Source organism: Cololabis saira, chromosome 4 (genome assembly GCF_033807715.1).
Source record: "Cololabis saira isolate AMF1-May2022 chromosome 4, fColSai1.1, whole genome shotgun sequence".
Classification (NCBI taxonomy): Eukaryota; Metazoa; Chordata; class Actinopteri; order Beloniformes; family Belonidae; genus Cololabis; species Cololabis saira.
This window is the reverse complement of record NC_084590.1, coordinates 27746556-27769497: the sequence shown is the minus strand read 5'-3', so window position 1 is coordinate 27769497 and position 22942 is coordinate 27746556. Positions and strand designations below refer to the sequence as shown.

General features: G+C 40.5%; 2 protein-coding genes across 4 annotated transcripts in view; both read right to left on the bottom strand.

Annotated features, from left to right (window-relative positions):
- Window positions 1-17250, bottom strand: part of mettl16 (methyltransferase 16, N6-methyladenosine) — a 30546-nt gene extending 13296 nt beyond the window's left edge. Inside the window, exons 1-4 of the mRNA XM_061719306.1 lie at window positions 17132-17250; window positions 16799-16934; window positions 3876-4063; window positions 1744-1884 (exon numbers count right to left, since the gene is read on the bottom strand). Of these exons, the coding sequence (XP_061575290.1) occupies window positions 1744-1884; window positions 3876-4063; window positions 16799-16926 (457 nt within the window). The 5' untranslated portion in view covers window positions 16927-16934; window positions 17132-17250. The remainder of the gene's footprint in view (window positions 1-1743; window positions 1885-3875; window positions 4064-16798; window positions 16935-17131) is intronic.
- Window positions 17251-18496: 1246 nt separating this feature from the next.
- The window catches only part of LOC133441723 (lissencephaly-1 homolog), a 41027-nt gene continuing 36581 nt past the window's right edge, over window positions 18497-22942 (bottom strand). For all 3 annotated transcript variants that reach the window (XM_061719303.1, XM_061719304.1, XM_061719305.1), the window contains exon 11: window positions 18497-21850. In XM_061719303.1, coding sequence (XP_061575287.1) covers window positions 21777-21850 — 74 coding nt within the window. In that variant the 3' untranslated portion in view covers window positions 18497-21776. The remainder of the gene's footprint in view (window positions 21851-22942) is intronic.

Here is a 22942-nt window from a genome sequence, read left to right as displayed (position 1 = left end):
AAGTCTGGATAGTTCTGTTGATGACACAGTCATTTGTATCATGGTGCAATGAAGCAGGGAAACATCTAAAACCTGCAGGGACACCGGCCCTCGAGGACTGGAGTCCGACACCCCTGCTTTATATTGACCGGCTACGTCACATCCAGCGCTGCCAGAGAGTTTTTTGTAATTTTTTTTTTAGTTGTTTTTGATAATTGGGTTTTGGGCAAACATAGGGATCATGGACACACGCCTACTGTGTACATACGTGCAACTGGCTGGCTGTGTCCAGGCATACTAGCAAATGCTGTCCATTTAAGTGTGTAATCTATGAAAGTATGTCACAGTTTATACATGGCATACAGTTTGATTGATTTTATTTTTTTTTCCAAAATGTTTTATTTTAAAAGCCCCTTCTAGATACACGCCTTGGAAGTTAGCAGTGGTTCTGTGATCAAATCTGGGATAATTCCCACACTGGATAATTGTTATTTAAGTCTCTATGTTCATGCACGTTTTATATCAAATAAGAATCCATTAAAATGTTAAAAATTAAAACCCTTCTGAATTTTTGGAAAGTAATAAATAAATAAATTTCCCAAGACAAAAAATAAAAATCTTCATTTTGATATTGCAGAGTAAAACACAACATCTTCACACTAAAAGCAGGTCTGCCCCTTTTATTGAAAAGGTTAATTGCATTTATTTATAACTAATATAACTAATTAAGTGACAACCATATTTTACCAAACCTCATCACACTGAGGCTTCAAAGAGGGACTATGAAATGTTTGTTTCATATATACAATTCTTCCTCTTCAATAAAGGAATGCTATTGCATGTTCTGCGCGTGTTCCTTGGGTAGCCAATGTGAGCAACCCTCACAAAAACATGCAGCAGTTTTGGGCTATACATGCCCCCTCTGGCCAGCCGGGGCGCCAGATGGGGTGGGGAGGATCTGGCCGGAATAACGTGATCCTTCCACGCGCTACGTCCGGCCGGAGAAGACCCACCCTGTCTGGTGAAAAGAAGCGACCTGCTCACTCCTCAGGTTAAGGAGGAGACCTGAGCTCAGTGCAGGGCCTCCCGGGGTTGGTAGAGGATGAGCAATGCCCAGGACTGACATAGGCAGGAATACTGGGTGATAAAATGAGGATAAAAAAAAAAAATATATAAAAAAAATACAAAAAATAAAGGAATGGTAAAGATCAGTTCAGGATATTATTGGCTCCGGACCCTGCAGGTTGTTAGAATAATTAAATGTAAAGTAATCTCATATTTACTCAAATTATCTTTATATATAAAATAACATTAGTTGGTGTGTATGACTAATAGGTGAAGAGTTTTGTTGCAGATAAGAGAAGTCAGATGGCGTGACTGTGGATGAAGTCATCAAAAAGCTATCTGTGCAAAGCAAGGACTGCTCCCCCGGTTGAAGATATACCGTGCTGTTTCAAGGTCAAGGAGGAGCAATATATATCAAGTTGAAGTTAAGGAGTTATGTAAACGTGAAGAATTACAGCTGTGTTTTCCCTCTCCCTTAGGGCTGTAACTCGTATTGTAACTAGGGACCATACTAAGGAAATAAAAAGAGAGGGTGCGCTTCAGAGCGGTAGGAGATTGTAACTGAACGCATCTCTGTCCGTTCTCCTTGCAAGTAAAAATGTAACCTCTTGTCTTTCTCCCTTTTGTGTTATGTTTTGGATGTTCTAGGTAGTTTGAACCTGACACAGGTTCAGAGTCAGGTGACAGGAGAGCACTCACCTTTAATGAGCTCAGACATGTTGTTCTGCTCCACGTTCTTCTTTGCATAGTCAAAGCAGATGTCATCCACCTCTGTGGCGAGGAAGTACCAGCCGTTCATTGTGGCTCCCAGCAAGGGGTAGATGCAAGATGCCCCAGTGCCTGAGATTACAGGAAACACAGACACATCTCTGGCAGCTGACAGTGATGAAGTGAGAAGGATTGATCGTTGCCGCCAGTGAGCGATATGGAAATGTGCCGCAGTGCTGTTTAGTAAATTACTAAAAAGGGCTGTGAAGGGAAGGGCTCCAGGAACGTCACCTCATGTTTTTCTGACTAATCATCTCAGGCCAAAGAGCAAATAAGTGTCAGTTTGAGCAGTGATAATTAAATCACAGACATGTAAAAAAAACTGCAAAATTCAGCCCCGCCACACACAGAGATGTCAACTATTAGTAAAGAAACAGCCATCCATCAGTGAGCGAGCAGCTGTCTGCTTAGAAAAAGGTTCACGGTCACTAATCAGTGACCTAAGGTCCAAAAACCCACATGTGCATCTGCAAGAATGACACAAAACATGTAAAGATGGCCTGCTTTGGTTTTCTGCCAGACAAACTGGACACGTGGATGAAAACACAAGGGACTGAGAATAACTGAATCATCCGCTGGAAGCACCAATTACCATTTGGTGTACTCATATAAAATATTAAAAACTGACAAAAGGAGCAATATAAATATTCAAATCACACACAAAAACAAAAAGTCAACACGTCAATGAACGGCACAAGTCTTTCATGTAGAATATTCTGTCGGTTTGTGCTGCAGATTTTAAAGAAAATATTCATAAATGCTCCACATCAAAGTTTGTTTGGATATATTTCAGTGCACCAGATGAAGCTGTAAAAAATAAAAATGAATCAGATATGTTGGAGTGCAACGATCAATTAGTGGAAGAAGCCGCAGTTAGACAGAGAACATTTGAAGACTAATACATTTTAGGAAAAACAAGAACAGGACTTCATGGAGGAAGCAAAACAAATCTTGTAGACAAAGCTTTTAAAACAAACGTTTGACATCAATGTGGCATTTTTCCATGCCCTACCTCATCTCGACTCCACTCTACTAGCATCTCCTCAACCTGGGCCCAATCCACTCACCTGCTTTGTGTGAAGCTGCAGGGACAAAAGCATCCCTGCATGTGTGTGTTTGTCTGTGTGTGCAGTGTGACCATCTGTTGGGAGAGTTGGTGCCTGGCTGCAAACACAGAAGTGTTTGAAACCTTGAGTGAGTGAGCATAGCTATGGTGAATTAGAGTTTACATCTGGTCAGCAGAAGAAAAAAAAAAAGCAAGATGTGTGTAACTCTGGAGTTGGTTTCTTAACGTGCTCTGGATTCATAATTCAAGCAAACAGCTGGATTATCGTCGCAGAGATAAGATATTGGGATCCAGGGGCACGGTGGCGCAGCTGGTAGTGCAGCGGTCTCACAGCAAGAAGGTCCTGGGTTCGATTCCCGCCGGGGGACGCTGTGGGTGCTGAAGTGCGTGTTAGTTCCCCCATGACTTCAGTGCCCACACCATGGGTGGGGTTGGCGAAAGGATCTTTCTGTGTGGAGTTTGTATGTTCTCCCCGTGTTCCCCTGGGTAGCTAGTGTGAGCTACCCTCACAAAAACATGCACACAGTCAGCAGAAGCCCCCTCTGGCCAACCAGGGCGCCAGATGGGGTGGGGAGGATCCGGCCGGAATAACGTGATCCTTCCACGCGCTACGTTCGGCCGGAGAAGCCCCACCCTGTCTGGTGAAAAGATGCGGCCTGCTCACTCCTCAGGTTAAGGAGGAGACCTGAGCTCAGTGCAGGGCCCTCCCGGGGTTGGTAGAGGATGGCAATGCCCAGGACTGTCAGTAGGTAGGAGCACGGGGTGGTAAAAAATGGGAAAAAAAAACGGGATAAAAAAAAAAAAAAAAAAAAAAAAATTAAAAAAAAAAAAAAAAAGATATTGGGATCCCTTTATTTCAGCAAGTCAAGCTTCGCCTAAGAGACATTTCATTCAAGAGCTTTAACAGAAGAAAATCCCTGATTTTAGTTTTGTCCCTTTTTGCAACCATCAATGCACCGTCTAGGAGGTGACGCGTGGAGGCGGCGGGGGGCGTTACCAATGTCGATGCCCCTGCGCGGCTGCTTCTGGCCATCAATGAGGTCCTCCACCCAGTGGATGTAGTTGAGGCGTAGCGGCACGGTGGGGATGAGGCGCTCCAGAGGGATCTCGATGCTTAGACCAAAGTCCTCCTTAAGCAGGGTGCAGGTCAGCGCTCGCACCGCCTCTGGCTCTTTGAAATTCACACTGGAGGAAAACAGAGTTGGCTGAATGAGAAGAAAATACCAATGTCTCACTCACACACAAGCAGATCACCCTTTTCCGACTGAAGTTAAATTGAACCTTTAAAATGCCTCGTCTCCTCCAAATTTGCCCAGATACAGTAGTGTGAAAAAGTGTTTGCCCCCTTCCTGATTTCTTATTTTTTTGTCGCACTTAAATGTTTCAGATCAAACAAATTGAAATATTAGACAAAGATAACACAAGTAGACACAAAATGCAGTTTTTAAATTAAGGTTTTTATTATTAAAAGGGAAAGTTCGTTTTTTTACAACCTGGACCTTATTTCTGGCATTTTTTATGGTCGTATACTCACCCAGGCAAGTTTGGTGTCATTTGGAGTCCTTCGGAAGATATTAGGGTTTTTTTTGCGAGCCGCTTCTCCATATAACGGTAGTGAATGGGGCACAGCGCGACACAGACGATGCAGCGTCTAAATAACACATGATTGCCGCGAAACTCGTTCATTTCTTTTATGAATCACTAGATCTGCTTCCAGGACCTGTTGTCTACATCCGGGGTTGTCTGTGTAACAAATAAATCAGTTTGTAAACAAGACCTCTGACCTGCATGACGTCATCTCTGTGCGCGCGTCCCAGACACAGCTCTGTGTACAGCTGGAGTTCGCTACTGTTAGTTTACTGTTTGTTATTTGAAACATGTCAGAATATTTGTCAAATTCTGAGGTTGTGGATGACGACTTTGAATATGATGGACGTCCTTACCGTTTTGAGCCAGAGTATACAGCTGAAGAGCTCACTGAACGGAGGACAGAGTGCGCGCACAGAGATGAAGTCATGAGTTTAGAGGTCTTGTTTACAAACTGATTTATTTGTTACACACACAGCCCCGGATGTAGACAACAGGTCCTGGAAGCAGATCTAGTGATTCATAAAATAAATGAACGAGTTTCGCGGCAATCATGTGTCATTTAGACGCTGCATCGTCTGTGTCCCGCTGTGCCCCAGGCGCTACCGTTATATGGAGAAGCCGCTCGCAAAAAACGCCCTAATATCTTCCGAAGGACTCCAAATGACACCAAACTTGCCTGGGTGAGTATACGACCATAAAAAATGCCAGAAATAAGGTCCAGGTTGTAAAAAAACAAACTTTCCCTTTAAGGGGAAAGAAAAATCCAAACCTACATGGCCCTGTGTGAAAAAGTGATTGCACCCACCTGTTAAAACATAAATTAACTGTGGTTTATCACATCTTTGGAAAGCTGAGTTCAATTTCTTTAGCCACACCTTGTGTTTACTTGTGTTATCTTTGTCTAATATTTCAATTTGTTTGATGATCTGAGACATTTAAGTGTGACAAACATGCAAAAAAATAAGAAACCAGAAAGGGGGGCAAACACTTTCACGCAACTGTAATGTTCACCTGAGAGATTAAAGCTGTCCACCTGGTCTTGACTTCCTTATGACAGATTTGGCAGATTTCCAGCCTTCACACCACTTAAATTATTGAACACAATGTTAGCGGTGAAAAGAGATAGAATTAGGGCTTTATGAAACCTTAATTTTATAAAACGATAATTTAAATTTCGTTTTACCACAGAGACCGCCTGACACGAGTTCAGCAAACTGCTCTTAATAAGGCACTTCATTAACCTGCTGCATTCCTTCGCACCGAGCTTCATTAATTCATAATGCACATAACACACCCACACCCCAGGGACAATAGGAAGATAAGCAGCCCATCATTTCAAAGCCCCCCGACGATGACAAAGAATTTCACACAACTCAAGACCTCCCACTTTTTGTTCCCAATTCTCGGCCCCACTTTCCTCCTCTCCCATCCCCTCGCCCCTCCACAAGTTTAATGGCTTCAGCTGTCGCACATGAAAACGAGTGGGCGAGATAGGTATAATTAAAGCTTTGCAGAACGCTTTCGCACCTTGGCACATGCAATTAGACACATCGTGGTGATTGGAGCGTCTGGCACTACACACTCACGCGTGGTGTGGGCACGTTCCAGTGGCAGAAAATCCATCTACTGCTGGTTAATATGGATAAAGAAACTGACAGACCAAAACAGCCGGATCTCTATTGTTTGCTTTTTATCCCTCTTTTTCCTGCATTTTCACAATAAAATGCATCTTATTTTACTTATTCCTGTCTTGTAAAGTCTATCCTATTGTTACTTCCTGTCTGTACAATGACCACAAAGCCTCGGACATTCCAGTTTAAGCAAGTGTTAAGAGGAAAACAACTGTATTAGGAAAAAAAGGAAAATGGTCCTGCTGTGCTTCAGGTAAGTCAAATGAGATCAAGCTTGATTACTTCTGCAGCTCCAGGAGCTTGACAGGTTACATCAAGTTAACATGAACACAACAATTTTCTCATTTCTACTGCAGCTGAGCACAATACAACGTAATAGAGCACGTAAAAGCGCCTGGAGACAGTCTGTAATGTAACAGACGCTGCACGAATAAAATTGAATTGAACTGAATTATCCATGAGGAAATCAAACAAGGCCTCTATCAAAGTTGATCCACATTTGTCTTTTCTTCGGGACGAGGTGAACATGAACTTGTATTATAAATCTTGAAAAATGAGAGAAAAACAGGGAAACCTGCCAAACCGCAGAGAATAACTGCATCTTCATTTAAAAGCGATAAAGAGTCCAAATAAGAACTAATTCATCTTTCCAGCCTCACATCAATCTCATCCCATGTCTTCCCCTGATGAACATGTCTAAACCTAATGGTCCGGCCTCAACAGCTGCTGACCTCTGACAGAAAACTAACACCCGAGCATCTTGGACGTGACGGCAAAATCACAAAGCAGTGTGGTGATTTGCACTTTAAAAGTGGCCCGAGCTCAGATTAAGAATAAGGCTAATGAGGTGGAAGCCATACATCAGCATAATGCTTGCACCCTCCAAAAATGAAAAGAAAAGCCGGCCTCCCTCATCTGTCCAGTTCTCACATCTTCAGACCTCTTTCATTTCTCCTCAGAGGCATCATTAGATACAGATCAATATTCAGAGAGGGAGGCTGCTGGGGCTGGCGCTCTATTTTTAGACATCAATGTGTGAGTGCAATGCAGACCAATTGCTCCCATCAGCAGCACTGCCAATGGCACATCACCATGGCAACCCCACCGACTGAACAGAGGAAGGAAGCACGCAAATCTGGCCACGCTGGAGCAATGGCTGATGGTGAAGGGAGCGTGAGCGTGCCCGAGATTTACGTTTCTGCCGCCACGCTGCGTGCTTACGCCATGAAGGTGGTCGACGGGACACGGTATGGGACAAACAGAAACGATGAACTTGTGAAGAGGAGAAATGTCGTTTACTGTGACAACACTAAAAAGGACGAAGGGAAAGGGGATAATCCAGGTGAATGAGGCGAGGAGGAGCTGACGCTGCATTTCCTCCGTGTTCTGGACAAAAACAGAGATTTGAGAGCTGAGAAGCAGAAAGTTCTTGTTACAGATGGTTGAAGATGATGACATCATTTACCTGGAGGGGAGGTTTACTGCGGAGACAGACAACTCGCTTACACGCACCAACACACACGCTGTCCACAGAGACGTGACCTTCAAGGTGCACCAAAGCAACTCAGATCACTAGGAACCATTTTGTGATAATGAGCAGTACCTTTTCTCATGTCAGCTGATTTCATTTCTCCTACTTTTTTTTTTCTTTTCTTTTATTTAAAACACATTAAGACTGCACAAGATTAAATCAGTTGTGGAAACCTCTCAAGACTGTAATTCTGCTGAAATCCTGGACAGATGGACAATTAGGGTCTCAACAGCAAGCAGCCCTCATAGCGCTTCAAGCGCTCATTTTCTAATTATTTTATTTCACAACAGATTTACTGCAAATTTGATTCGAGCTTTGCAAACCGCCCCATTACAATCCCTATCTTTTTTTTATCATTTTAGTGGGCAAGTGATCCCCACTAATTCATCTGTCTGTTTTTTTATATATCTAAATGTAAATGTAACAAAAAGGAGAGATGGTGTTTTTTTTTTCTTTATAAAACATTGTTTAATTTTCTTTCTTTTTTTTTTTTTTTTTAAATCAGCAGTGCTACGGGGGATTACATAAACAGTTTTGTGAATTTTTTCTTTATATTTAGTTTACCTGTACACTTGAGCTGAAGCTTACATGTATGTGAATCTTAACTTATTCATGAGTTTCTACTGAAGGATTTGTGCATGGCTAACTAAAACTAATCAGGAACCGGTCTAGTCGTGTTGTCACAATATAGTTAAAATTAATAACCGATGGGGATCCAAATAAAACTATAACTATGTGAGAGAACAAACCCACAGGGAGCAATTAGGGTTAAGGCCTTGCTCAGCGGCCCAAGGTGGTTCATCTTGGTTCTGGGGCTTGAACCTCTGTACCACTAGACTACCACCGCCCCCACATTATTAACATTTACACTCAAACAAAACTCTAGTTTGCACATTAGTTTGGCTCAAGCTTACAAGTTTAATCTGATTTATCAAAATATGGCTGGGACACAAACAAAAGAACATGAAATAACGTCTAATTTTACAAAATAGCAAAATATAACACAATAAAATATGCACGGAGCTAATTCATCGCTTGTTATTGTTGCCATCTAAAAGCGTCAACTGTTCTGATAAGTGATGTAATGTTCAACTGGTTAAGATACTGACAGCTGACGGAGCTGAAATCATCACCGACAACAGAGGAGTCGGACATACTTGGATAATAAAGGGATTTTCCTCCCATACTCATACTGGGACAAGGACAGTAGTTGAATTAAATGGCAGTAGGGCTGTTCGATTAATCGATTTTAAATCGTAATGGTGATTATGTAATTAGAACGATGTTAAAACGTGAAAATCGTAAAATCGATTTTTCACTTTTTTTTTTACCTTGTCTGCACACATATTAATGATTGATAGCATATTAATGATTGATGGAAATACCTCTCAATACCTGCGACAAGTGCCCCATCGGAGAGGCTCTTTAGTGTAGGAAGGGGCGTTGGAACATGCCACCGGGCATCCCTCAAGCCAGATGCGGTAGACCGGCTCGTGTTCCTTGCAAAAAACTTGCAAATGTGAATAGCAAATGTAATGACTGACATTACACACCTCTACCTCCTTCATGGGTTGCATTATTATTTAGCATGCAAAGACCCAGTTTAGTTTAATTAGAAAATGTCTTGTTTTATTTAATTGGAAATATAACTTACTGTATGTTTGCAAGTGCTGATTTGCAGATTTTTTTTTTCAGAGATAAAACTTTATATTTTATTATATTTTTTAAAACTTTTTTTCAACTTATTTTACAGAGTTTTGCACTTTATTCATTCATTTTTGGTTTAATAAGAGCAAAGTTTGCACTTAAAGCCCAACGGGGCAAATGTTCAATAAAAAAACAGCATATTTGAAATAATTTCTTTGCCTTTTGTCAATTAACAAAATAATCGTAATCGAAAATCGGATTTTGAGAGAAAAAAAAAAAATCGAGATTTTATTTTTGAGCAAAATCGAACAGTCCTAAATGGCAGTCGCACTATAACTGCACCTCATCTTACCTGTGCAGGGAAGCATACTGACTGGCTTCCTGATTTTGTGAAAATACACCATCCAACCCGAGCAGGTAGCTTCCTATCTCTCCATCATCCATGAACGGCTTACTGCATAACTGCAGGGTTACATTTGACAATTAAAAATAAGCATCGCTTTAATTACACTGTCATTTTCAACTCGTCAAGAACATGGCTAGTAATGAATCTCTGAACATAACTGGTGGGAAAATTATACATTTTCAAATTAGGTGTCACCCAGGCTGCTCCATTTTTAATAACCATCCTTCATCCCCAATCCCACATCCATCTGCCTGCTGTGACCCCCACCACCAGAAAACGCTGAAACAAACCATCATTCAGACTCTTTGGGGCTTATTTAGTTTCATCACTTCTGTTCCAGTAACATCCAGCGGGTTCCTGCTGCCGCTGGTCCGAGCTGCTATCTGTCCTCTCCACTGGCGCTCTCTAAATGAGGGGAGCCATATCTCCTCTGAGGATTGAGTGAGTGTCTCCCCGAGATTACGCTCATCCCCCAACTCGCTTCTTTAATACTTAAAAACCTAGTAGATGAATTCCTGTGAAAATACAAAACCACACTAATCCCTCCACTAATGGAAAGAGGAGCCGCGTCTCTGCAGACGAATAACTGGAGCTGCAACCAGACGCAGCTTCGCACGAATCTGTTCACACACCCGGCCAAGATAATGAAGTTGGTTATCTGTGGTTTTGGCCTTTATCCAGTCAGTACCAAGTGTTGCTTTTAAGGTGCTGGGTAGAAAAATCCAAATATTTACAAGTACAGAAATCATCTCAGCCATTGAAAGTTGCTTGTGTGGATCCGTTTGACCTCCAGATAATCAACTTGAACCGACTCCTGTAAGCACTTCAGAGATGAGCGCATGATGCTGATGGAAGCAGGTTTACAGTGAGCTCCCACTGTGATCTCTAATGCTGCACACCACTTTTACTGTCACAGACCAATGCTTCTTTTGTGTCTCTACCTCTTATATTATATATATATATATATATATATATATATATATATATATATTAGGGCTGGGCGATTTTGGACAAAAATAAAATCCCGATTTTTTTTCTCTGAAAACCCGATTTTCGATTTCGATTTTTTTGGTAAAACTACAAAAGACAATGGAATAAATTGTTTAAAATATTTTATCTTTATTTTTAAAGAAAAATAGCAAACAAATTTCCCTATTGGGAATGAAGTGCAATTGAAAGATACTGTTAATCCTCCTTGAATTTAGTAAAGTGACAACATTTACAATTTTCTTGACCAAGCAAAGATGACTAGACGAGCTCTGTCTGTAATGCAAAGCTGCAAAAAAGGAACATCGATTTTCCGATTTTCCTTTTTTAACATCGATTTTGATTAATAAATCCAATTTAGATTTAAAATCGATTAATCGCACAGCCCTAATATATATATATATATATATATATATATGCAGATGTCCCTAGAGCTGTCCAGCTCCTAAACTCAGCATCTTAATCTAATCTATTTATTTATTTATTTTACTCATCTTAACCTTTTTTAGACCCCAGAAAGCTAAGTGCACTTTAAAAACACACGTATTTTAAACTTTTTAAACTAAATTTGAATATCTGTTATGTGCAATTGTGTGTTTGTTTGTATGTCCTTAAGCTGCTGTCATGCCTTTTAAATTGCCCCTAGGGGATAAATAAAGTGATTTGAATATATACACACACATATATATATATATATATATATATATATATATATATATATATATATATATATATATATATATATATATCTTTGATTTACACACACAATTTGGGTTGTTTAGTTGTCTAAATTCCGTTTCCACGCAGACAGTCAAACCCAAACACTACCAGCTCTTTGTTCATCATCTGTCTGGGATGCGACAGGAGGCTGCTAAGATGCTAAAAAGTGTTAATTAACACCTGTCACATCAGGACATCATGTGAAGGGTTTTGCAGCGTGCCCACACATGCTCGCTCAGTCCACTGCAAGATGATTGACTGGCCACTTCATAGCCACAAAAGACCAGACCACGACAATATGTTCAGTCACACACATGTCTGGAAACGCATCAGCAACATCACGTGTGCATTTATCTGCAGAGTACTGACAATAACCAGTGAGATGCTTACACAGCAGCCCAAGTACCCAATCCAGACAACTCAAACAAAGGACGATGAAAGTTCAACATTTACTGTCAAGCCTCACGTGTGTTGTTGCTGTCTTTTTGTTCAGTCTTTAAGAGGAAAAAATCTAATGAAAGAAAAACATGTTTTAAGATGGGCAGCAAATGGTAATAAACTGTGTGTCAGGGAGAAAAGATAGATATCATCTCATACCTTGAAGAACTCAAAAAATAAAGACACTCATGCTCAAGATTAGCAGCAATAAACTTAATAAGAGCTGATTAATTAACTAACGCTAAAGAATATAATGCCCACTTATAAAAAGGGGCTACATCAAAAAGTTCAGTTCATCATCCAACCACTAGGGGCCAGCAACACAAGTGAATCTAAAATAAAAAAAAACTTTATTCAGCCCTAAAGAAAAAAAAACTATAATTTTAATTGATTGAATATATAAATGTTTATAATGATTTAATCAATAATATATACATTTATAATGTATAAATGTCCAACATATTTATGGCTTGCTATTAAATAAATAGTTAAATAAAACAGTACAACACAACCACGACCATGTTTGGGGACCACTATGTCCTGAGGTCCTAATTAAATGTCTATATCATGTTTTGGTCAAAATACCACAGAGATACAGTTTTACAACATGTCAACCCAGCTTTCTTCATGTTAACAGGGTTTGGTGGTTGGAGGTCACCCACTCAACATGACTCCAGCTGTGCGTCTGTGGTGTCATGTTGGAGAGAAAGCTCACCAAATTACATATTTTATACAGAACAACAACAGAAAAAGGCATTGTACTTGTATAGAAACGTTTTAACTTAATCCAGATTTTACAAAGTGCTCTATGTTGTATTTTCTCATCTCATGATGCTCCCTCCACCATGCCCCACACTACAGTACTTTATTTCATAGTAACTCTACGACAGTGTCATTATTTTTCAAATGAACATCTGTAACTTTTAGCTCAGAAGGTCTCTCTAGACAGGACCATTACTGTCCAAAAGCTACTTTTGGTAGGTCACCTGCTTGTTTTCTTGTCAGTATCTTATGGCGCTTTTCCACTAGTACCTACTCAGCGCGCCTCTACTCGCCACGCCCCCGGCTTGCGCTTTTCCACTACGGGCCGAGGCGGGTGGAGCCGTGCCAACCAGATACTTTTTCTGTAACCATTCTGCCGAGGTTCTAACCGGGCCGAGCCGGCACTATATCTGACGTCATCACCCTCCGCGCCACTGATTGGTCGGGGGGCGGGGCCGTCAGACGTTTGAATCAGAAAGCGGGAGTCAGCGCAAGAGCGACTCGCGGTGAAGGCAGCGGCTACACTTCCTGAGGGTGCTGAGGAAGGTGAACTTGAACACACAGCTGCTGCTGACCTTCTACCGGTCCACCATAGAGAGCCTGCTGACCCACGCCGTGACAGTGTGGCACTCCAGCTGCACGGAAGCAGACAGGAAGAGGCTGCAGAGGGTGGCAAACACAGCAGGGAAGATCATCGGCTGCCCTCTGCGCCCTCCCTGTCTGACATCTACAGCTCCCGCTGCCTCAACAGGGCAAGGAACATTGTAAAGGACAACACCCACCCCGGTTTCCACTTCTTTGACCTGTTGCCCTCTGGGAGGCGCTTCAGGTCCTTACGATCCCGAACAAACAGACCCAGGGACAGCTTCTTTCCCAAAGCTGTGAACTTTCTGAACTCATAAGCTACCTCACACTGTGCAATATTTCCTATTTCCTGTCCATAATGTCCCAATATTCCTTACCTACCTATGTGCAATACTCTCCCTACTCTCCCACCCTTTCAAGTGCAATATTCCTCCACCCATTCATGTACATTTTTATATTCCCATTCACTCTATTTCTTATAGTGTGTATGTATATATATATATATATATATATATATATATATATATATATTTATGTTTCCTTTTTTTTGTTCATTTCTGTTGTTTACAGTACTTGTTTATATAGTCTTGCATGTGTGCACTTTGACGGAGCTGCTGCCTAATTTCATTGTAGAAGTATAATGATAATAAAGGCTTTCTATTTCTAAGTCCAAAGTTGCTTGAAGAAGTTTTTGCTGATAGCGGCCCCGGGACCGTGAGAGCTAGAAGACACTTCCTAAAAGTAATCAAATAAATTCAAATGACAAAGACACTGATATATTATCACATAAAACTCCCTTGTGCTGTTTTAAAGGCATCAGAAACTCCGCTTGACACATTTCTCCGTCCCAACAATCCAGCTCTGTGCCATTAATGGTTCAAATATCCTGCAGTTTTGATTTTGTTGAAGGTTCAGATAGGTAGAAAAGGAGTCAAGTCACAAGCATGAACCATAGTTCATTTCTATCTTTAAGTAATGAATGTGTGTCAAACTGGAAATGTGTTTCTAACATGCAAGTGGTGACTTCAGGCCCAACTGGTCCCAGCACCACCGCTGCACGTGCAACACATGGATCTAAAAAATAAGAAATAGAGCGCTGTTGGCGTTTCTTCCCCTTGGAGCAGCAGCCATCATGAGCACACACTGTTTGATGTCAATTCCACTAATCCCAAGAGATACTCTTCCTTTGTTCTCCTGCTTGGACTTTTTCACATTTCTAAGCAGCATCTCAGTGGAAAAGAAGCACAAACACACACCATTTGTGTCCAGTTTGACAGAAACATCTAGAAGCTTACCAACTGGCACACAATAACCCCTTTTAAGTCAAATCCCTAAGGGGCTTTAAACTGCCAAACAGTGTACATAGTAAATGAAAATATGAGACAAAGAAAAAAGAGCAAAAGATGAAAAATATAATGGAAATAAAATCTGATTGTGGGTTCATTAATTACTGATTCAGTGATGTTCCTGCTGCTGCTGCCAGGAGCTGAACGAGCAGCAAGTACCAGACCGGGTCAGCCGTGGACACCAGAGGTGCTGAACAAGTTAATCTAGGCTTCACCTACTGGTGGGAAAAAAAAAACAACAAAAAAAAAAACACACCACTGGGCAAACATCCAGAACACCAGAACATTTTTTTTAGAAATCATGTACCTTATAAACCATAAGGTACATGATTTCTAAAAAAATAAAATCATTGATGACAACCTTCAGTCCTCTGGTTTTGGGCTTTTCCACAACAAAAGTGCAGGAGTTTGCTGCCATTTAGAGTTGTGTGATATGAGACATGTAGATCTGCAAGACATCATGTCATAACTGTTTGGTTGCCAACAGTAAATTTTTAAACAGCGTCCACTGGCAACACAATATTACATCTTTTTTATTTCACTTAGATTGCTTTGACGAGTAGTTTGATTAACATAAGCGTACAGTATTTGCCAATCAGACAACCCCAGTTCGGGTATCCCCTTTGAGTCACCATTTAACCAAATCTACTCAGTGCCAAGGGCTCCACCATGACTATTTGAACCATGGCAGAAAAATACAATTTTACAGTGACAGAAAAAAAAGGGTGCACAAACTGTACTGATGAAGTACCATCCCCTACTTCTTTTTTACGGTTCTTAACAAGAACTCAAATCAGGCAGCTGCAGCTGATCCAGAACGCTGCCGCCAGAGACCTTACAAACACCAGGAAACTGGACCACATTACACCAGTCATGAAATCACTACACTGGCTTCCAGTGAGTCAAAGGATAGGGTTTAAAATCTTACTGCTGGTTTACAAAGACCTGAATGGTCTTGGACCAAAATACATGGTTAATCTGTTAGTTCCTATGAAGCTCCCAGACCCCTGAGGTTCATCTGGATCTGGTTTGTTGTGGTTCCCAAGAACCAGAACCAAGCAAGGTGAGGCAGCGTTCAGTTATTCTGCTCCTCACCGGTGGAACAAACTTCCTGTAGACCTGAGGTCTGCTCCAACTGTAGATCCTTTAAATCGGGCCTAAAAACATTACCGTTTACTGAAGCGTACTCCTAAATTAAATACTTACCTGCTGTACTCTACTGCCCTTAGTTTTAACAACTTGTGCTTTTTATTATTTTAGTTCTTTTCTTATCATTTTATTTGTTATTTACTGTTTAATTGTGTTTTGCTGCTTTTAGTGCAGAGGTGTCAAGTAACAAAGTACAAATACTTCGTTACCTTACTTAAGTAGAAATTTTGGTTATCTATACTTCACTGGAGTAATTATTTTTCAGACGACTTTTTAATTTTACTCCTTACATTTTCACGCAATTATCTGTACTTTTTACTCCTTACATATAAAAACAGCCTTGTTACTCTATTTCATTTCGGCCTTTAAAAAAAACTATCCAGTTAAATTGCTCCATCCGGATAGAGGGAATTTGGTTGTGGTTGTTTCAGATGTTCTTGTCCAGTTTTGTTCTTACATCCGTTCCCTCAGATTCCTGCAACTAAACTTGGATGTACATTCCAATAAGGGTTAGGATAAATGATAACATGCCTCTGAAGATTGACTTTTTGCACCATTACAATACTTATAGGCAACTAGTCATCATATCTCCTGCTCTCTGAAACACACGTTAATGCTCAATAGTACACATATATGGTTCTTTATTTGCATTATACTAAGATGCATTCATTTTCAATGGCTTTTGTCCTTAATGGCTTTTTTCCCCCCTTACATTACTTTTACTTTTATACTTTAAGTAGTTTTGAAACCAGTACTTTTATACTTTTACTTGAGTAAAAAACTTGAGTTGATACTTCAACAGGAGTATTTTTAAGCTCTAGTATCTATACTTCTACCTAAGTAATGAATGTGAATACTTTTGACACCTCTGTTTTAATGTTGATGTAAAGCACTTTGAATTACCTTGTGTTGAATTGTGCTATACAAACAAACGTGCCTTGCTTTGCCCTACAGTGTAGTTGAAGAGACTGTGCAGTGTATCTAGAGGTGCACTTTCTCATGTTTAAATATTTAAATTACTATTGTGGGGAAAAAAAGTGTGGTCAAAGACCAAAAACAGATTAATTCGACTGTAAACTGCTCCAATAACTCTCCTGTGTGCGATAGAAAGCCCACCCGGACACTTACACGGGTCTCCCTGCCAGGCTGGTGTGCACATGCTGCTGGAAGTCCGGGTACTTGGAGGCCAGGTAGGCGAAGTCGGGGGGCTTGTCCTTGTACCGGTTCCGAGGATGCATTGACTTATTCAGAGACATGGTGACACCTCGGATTTCAGAAAGGAAAAAACAAAAACAAAAAGACTGTGAAACGCAGGCGTGATATTAACCAACGCTCGTTTTGATTTGAAACAAATGCGGGAAACTTTCCTGCAGCAATTGCTGCAGACAGCAGAACAGATGAATCACGAATGGAAACTGAGATGCCAGTTTGAAGCTAACGCCAGAGGTTAATGATGCTCACCTTTTCAACGGGGCTTATATTGTGCTTGACAATATTTTTTAAACGGTTCAGCAGCTTTATAATCAACAGCAGCGACGAGGAATGGCAACACAACTCACGTTGTCCAAACGATTCTCCACTTCCGGGATGCCGTCGACGTCACAGCTCGACGCAGATGCGTGATGACGCAATCAAAGCAGTGTCCAGTGTCACTGATTCAGTTCGTTTGCCATACTGCTATTTGTTATTTGCTTTTTTGTGACTGTGTACATTTTTGTACTTGATTGTTTACTAAAAGGCTAATGGTAAAGACACGTTTAGGTTTTGTTAAAAAGAATGTTGTAAATGTTTCAAAATCAAATATCACCACTAAAAATGCTGTGAAACAGATGTTTATCCTGGAAGATCTTAAGGCAAATTTTATCTAAAATTAGTGTTAAATATTCAAATATCTATTAAGTTAATTACCCCCTCACCCTAATTTTTTTTAAACCTAATTCTATATATAACTTTCAATTTTGTCTACATTTCTTTTACCAAGAAAATATAATTTTTTCAAGATGTTTAATTCTATGACAAAGTATGCAAACCTCTTTTAATAAACAGTATTTTGGCACCGACTACTCAAAATGTAGTCTGATCCTAAGTCAAGTCAAAACTACAAACAATGTGACTTAAAGACTTGCAGTGATAGTTTTCTAAGATATCTTCAGTTTTAAATCGACAGTTCTTTAAGATTGCAAACTGCTCAGAAATACAGAAAAAAAAAATGGCACCCCTGAACCATGATGCTCCCTCCACCATGCCTCACAGTGGAAACTAGGTTTAGCTGTGTTAGCATGTTAAACTGACGTTTGTCTAGGTTAGTGTTCTTCAACCCTGGTCCTCAGGACACCGTCCTGCATTAGAACAGGGGTGTCCAAAGTCGGTCCTCAACGGCTGGTGTCCTGCGTGTTTTAGATGTGTCCCTTTTTAATTAATCAAACTGTGACACAAGGAGCTTGGTCATCAACAGAACTATCTAGACTTTGATGACAAATTGGTGACGACCGTTAATTAGAATCAGGTGTGTTGATGCAGGGAAACAACTAAAACATGCAGGACTGCAGCCCTCGAGGACCAACTTTGGACACCCCTGTTTTAGACGTTCCTCTCCTGTAACACACCCGATGACCAATTTAGTGTGTTTAGGAAAAATCCCAACCATGCAGGACACCAGGTCCTGGGGACCAGGGTTGAAAAACCCTGAAAGACCACGTTGTAGTAATCAACGCAGCCAATGTCGTCCATGCAGATGTCGTGGTAACTTTCAAAAGCTGCAGCTGTGACTCTTCAGTTCAAACTATTATTTCATAGTTTAAAACAAATGAAGTCAACACGCAGATGCAAATTTTCTTCTTTTATTATATCGCAAACAATAATGACATCCAGGTATATTGTTAACAGTTTGCTGTGTGAAGAGTGAGACCATAGTGGCGAAAACATCACGAGCTCTCCCGCAGGAGCTTGTTGTGCAGTCTGAAGCCCTCAGATGTGACTCACAGGCAGCTTACAGGACAGAGGGACTCGAGTCTGGGAGAAACCACCCACAAACAGTCAAAGCCTGCCTGCCGGTTCCTTCATACCCCAGACTACAGCAGAAGGGATTGCTTTGGACCTGTGAATGGCAAAACTGGATTTTCTTTTTCCAACATGTTCATAAAAGCAGCTGTTTTTTTTTTTTTTTTTTTTCAATTTAAGCTGGTTTCTTTCTGTGATTATTACAAAATAAACAGAACACACATCATCCTGACCTCTAGTTAAACGCCTTCCTTGAGTAAAGCCAAGGAAGGAAATGCATTTTTAATTTACATGCTATGGTCTGGTATATCATAGCGTGATCCTGAGGGGACTCTAATAATTTTCAAAGGTTGGTCACAGTGTTAGACCAACAAGGAGGCTGATTTTCTTGAGATAAACCAGATTGTTCAGACCGATGTCTCCATTTTTGGCTTCAGCTAGAACATTTAACACATTGGCATCTTCATTAGCACTGCCAAATGCAACTACAAAATTAACTGCTTCTCTCTCCCCCCAAAGTTTTTTGCCTCGGATGCTTAGACAGAGAAAACAGCTTGTAGAAAAGAAAAAAAAATATATAAAAACAAAAAAGAAATACCTTTGCAAAGGGGGGCACACATTAAAAGGGAGACATCAGTGAAAGTCCCTGAAAGAGAGGATTTTGCCTTTGGGGCATCCTAGTCTGCCACAATCCCATTGCATTAACATACGAGGAGGCTCTAAAACCTCCTTCAAACAGCATCACACACAACAAACCAGCCTCTCTACAAACCAAACAACGGAGCTGTCTGAACTCAACTAGCCAAAGACATAGTATTGTAAAAAGAGCAGATCTGAATGTATGCTTGCTTGCTTTCTTATACTAATGTTGGAGAAAACTGGTACAGATCTCAGCCAACTCTCAGCGAAAGAGACAGAGTAAGCACATACCTCAAATTGTCAAACTACTTTAAAGTACACATAGACTTAAGTCACAGTCACTTAACCAGTTACTTTGATACATGGCCTTTGAAGGTTTTAAAAGTATATGTTCTGACAGCTCTGCCTCTGGATGTAGGTTAACATGCAGCAATGCTACACCAACAGGTCACATGAGGCCCACAGCAGCCACTAGCAAGAGCTTGAGCAGCAGATCACCACATCCAGTAGACACAGGAAGAGGAAAACTTGGCAAAGAAGATAAAAAGTTAAGCAGTGGAAATCTTTATTAGCTTAGAACTGCAATGGAATGAAGAGGCTAATCAGAAATTATAAGTTTACACTCTTATCAACATCAATTAACTTTAATGTCATCTCCGATCTCTATTAAACGACTGAAGCTTTAGTGAAAACAGGGATGTGCAAGGTTAATGAACCACCTTGTCGGCTACAGTTTGAGGCAAGATGTCTCATTTGTTTTTGTCCTGGATGAGAAGTGGAATGGTTGAGTCGACAGCATGGACTGGTTTACGCTCTGTATCCTTTCTCTGTTTTACAGTTACAACTTCACCGAGAGCAAAAGTCGAACGTTTGAGGAACATCGCTCAGAACACACAGACATACGTGAGGAGTTGTTTGTGGATTTTGTCTGCAGAGATCCTTCACAACTGATCCAAGAGAATCAGTTTACAGTGAGCAGCTTTTGCCAGATCGCTTCACAGAGGAAACAGCGGATCACTTTGTATGTCTGTAGCCAGTATTTCCTCACTAAACCTCCACTTTATCCTGTAGTGCGATGATGCAAAAAACACCAAATCTCATTACAGCAGGCTAAATTAACATTTCCTATTTTTTTATTTACTTTACAGAAATTTATCTTTCAAAACCATTTTCATTCTGCAGACAGGATGCAGAAAGTAGAGATTTTTGCACATCCCAGATATCAAACCCAGGGGACTCACTTTGACTCCTCGTAGTGCCTTTACAGTTTTATTTCCTTGAGCAGTTTTAATTCAAACAAGTCTTGTGTTCATATTTTTCTGTGGCGCCATTGAGCATTCTTAATGCTCCCAACCCCGGTGTTGCTGAGCAGTAAGGCAACACCATGTGAACCTAAGAATCGGCTTAAATGATCCAACACACAGATCACAGGAAGTAATTTCCTAAAGAGAGCCACGGCCACATGTTCATCAAGCGCAACAATATATAACAGGTGTAGTCCATGGAATCTTCTCAGGTGCTGCAGAGACACTGGACACTCGCCGACAGTAAAACTAACCTGCTCGCCAAGTCTGGCTTCTAGTGAAAAGCTTATCACAGCTATTCACAAAGCCACTCATACTAAATTAGATAATTTATCCAACGCTTAGCAGTGGACCATTTGCCACCACATAACAAGAGTACAAAGCTGTTTTCAAGCCCCCCAGGTCCAAGGACAACAGTTTGAAACATTCGTATATACAGCCATTAAAATATTACCTAGTTCCACATGAAGAGAAATGGTATGCACACTTGAAAAGTGATGTTATAAAGCTACAGATTATCTCAATATCAAAGCCCCACAGACATTTCATCGCATCATATATGCTTTTCCCCCTTTATCTCTCAAGCGTGTCACCAAGCTAGGCACCAACAGACTACGACAGTGAAGAGAGGAATAACAGAGAAAAAAAAAGGCCTAAATAAAAAAAAAATTAAAAAAAATAGACAAAATAACAATTACATATAAAGACACTGTCATTTCTTAAATTATTGTTGTTTTTTTAGTGCCCTATGTTTTACACCCAGTCAAAAACATCTGCCTTCAGGTGGTTGGTAAGGCTGCGTGACAGACGCTCAGCCCCGTGTTAAACCTATGGTACTTCTAGACAACGTTATGTAAATTTACAGTATACAATTTTGGATTACCATGCAGGAATACTTTTTTGTGTAACATTTAATAGCTCGATCTACATCCAGGAATAATTTACACAGAAGGACAAAAGTTATTGGACCAGAGAGCGCTATGGGTAAATAACCATGGTGGTGAGTGCAGCTGGAGAAGATAAGGATATGCGGGTGGAGGTTTAGGTTAGATGACGGGATGGGGAGAATAACGGGAGGCTGGGATAAGAGTAAGGAGGGGGGGTGTGGAATCCAGAGTAGCGCCGGGTTGTCAGGGTGGTGGTCCAATTCCCCAAGGTCCAAATCAGCGACACTCCCACACTTTTACTGTTTGATCTACGCTTCCAGTGACCACAAAGGGTGCAGCCTTGTGGAAATCTGCAAAACCAAGAAATACAAGTTATCAGAATTATGTAAAAGAAAAATTGGTGATCAGAATAATTCAACTATGAAAGTTTAAAAGACTTAAAAATGAGCATATGCTGTGGCCCATATTTATGAAATAAAGAGCTATGCCCCTCTCTTGTAAACAGTGGTGTTCCCCAGGGCTCACTCCTGAGGCCCCTTCTAGTTATTTACTCATTACTAGGGTTGTCCCGATCAGGATTTTTTAGCTCCCGATCCGATCACTTGAGTTTGAGTATCTGCTGATCCCTATTTTTCCCGATCCGATCCCTTTTTTTGGCTCCTGATACATTTCCGATACTTTTTCCCGATCAGATACATTTTGGCAATGAATAAAAAAATAAATAAAAAAAAAGGACTAAAACTAAATTATCCCAAGTTTCTTTTATCGTCCATTGGAGAACAACATGGACAAATATTTCAACAAAGCTTACCAGCACTAGTGCCACAAAATGTAAAAACATGAAATTGTAAACTAAAACAAAAAGTGCAGAATAGTGCAATAACAAAAATAAATACATTTAACTTCAAAAGAGGTAGTGGAATGACATCCAGTCAAACTCACAAACACAAGAAAATTAAAATACTTTTTGGCTTAACCTTAGTGCAACATTCTGAATGACATGAAATCAATAGCAGCAGCTTAATGCAACATGAACAGATATAAAATTTCACAATTCAAACATGTAAACCATGTTAGCTTCGCTTACTTCGTCGGCCGGAAGTGACGCCGGCCGCCGACCGGAAGCGACGTTAAATGCAACTATATATAAAACGATTTAATATATATTAAAAACTAGGTATGTCCCGATACTTTTTTGGCCGATACGATTTTTTGAAAATGCTGTGATCGGGCCCGATCAATCGGGACAACACTACTCATTACCCTTTGCTCATATCTTCTGTAGACACAATAATATCCACTGCTATGCGGATGACACCCAGCCTTACCTATAAACCAACCTAAATATGAAATGAAATGTTTCTCGCTACTGATTTGGAAGGGGAAATGGAGCCCAGAGACAAGCTCTCAATATTGTCTTACAGGTCTGCCAACACTCATAG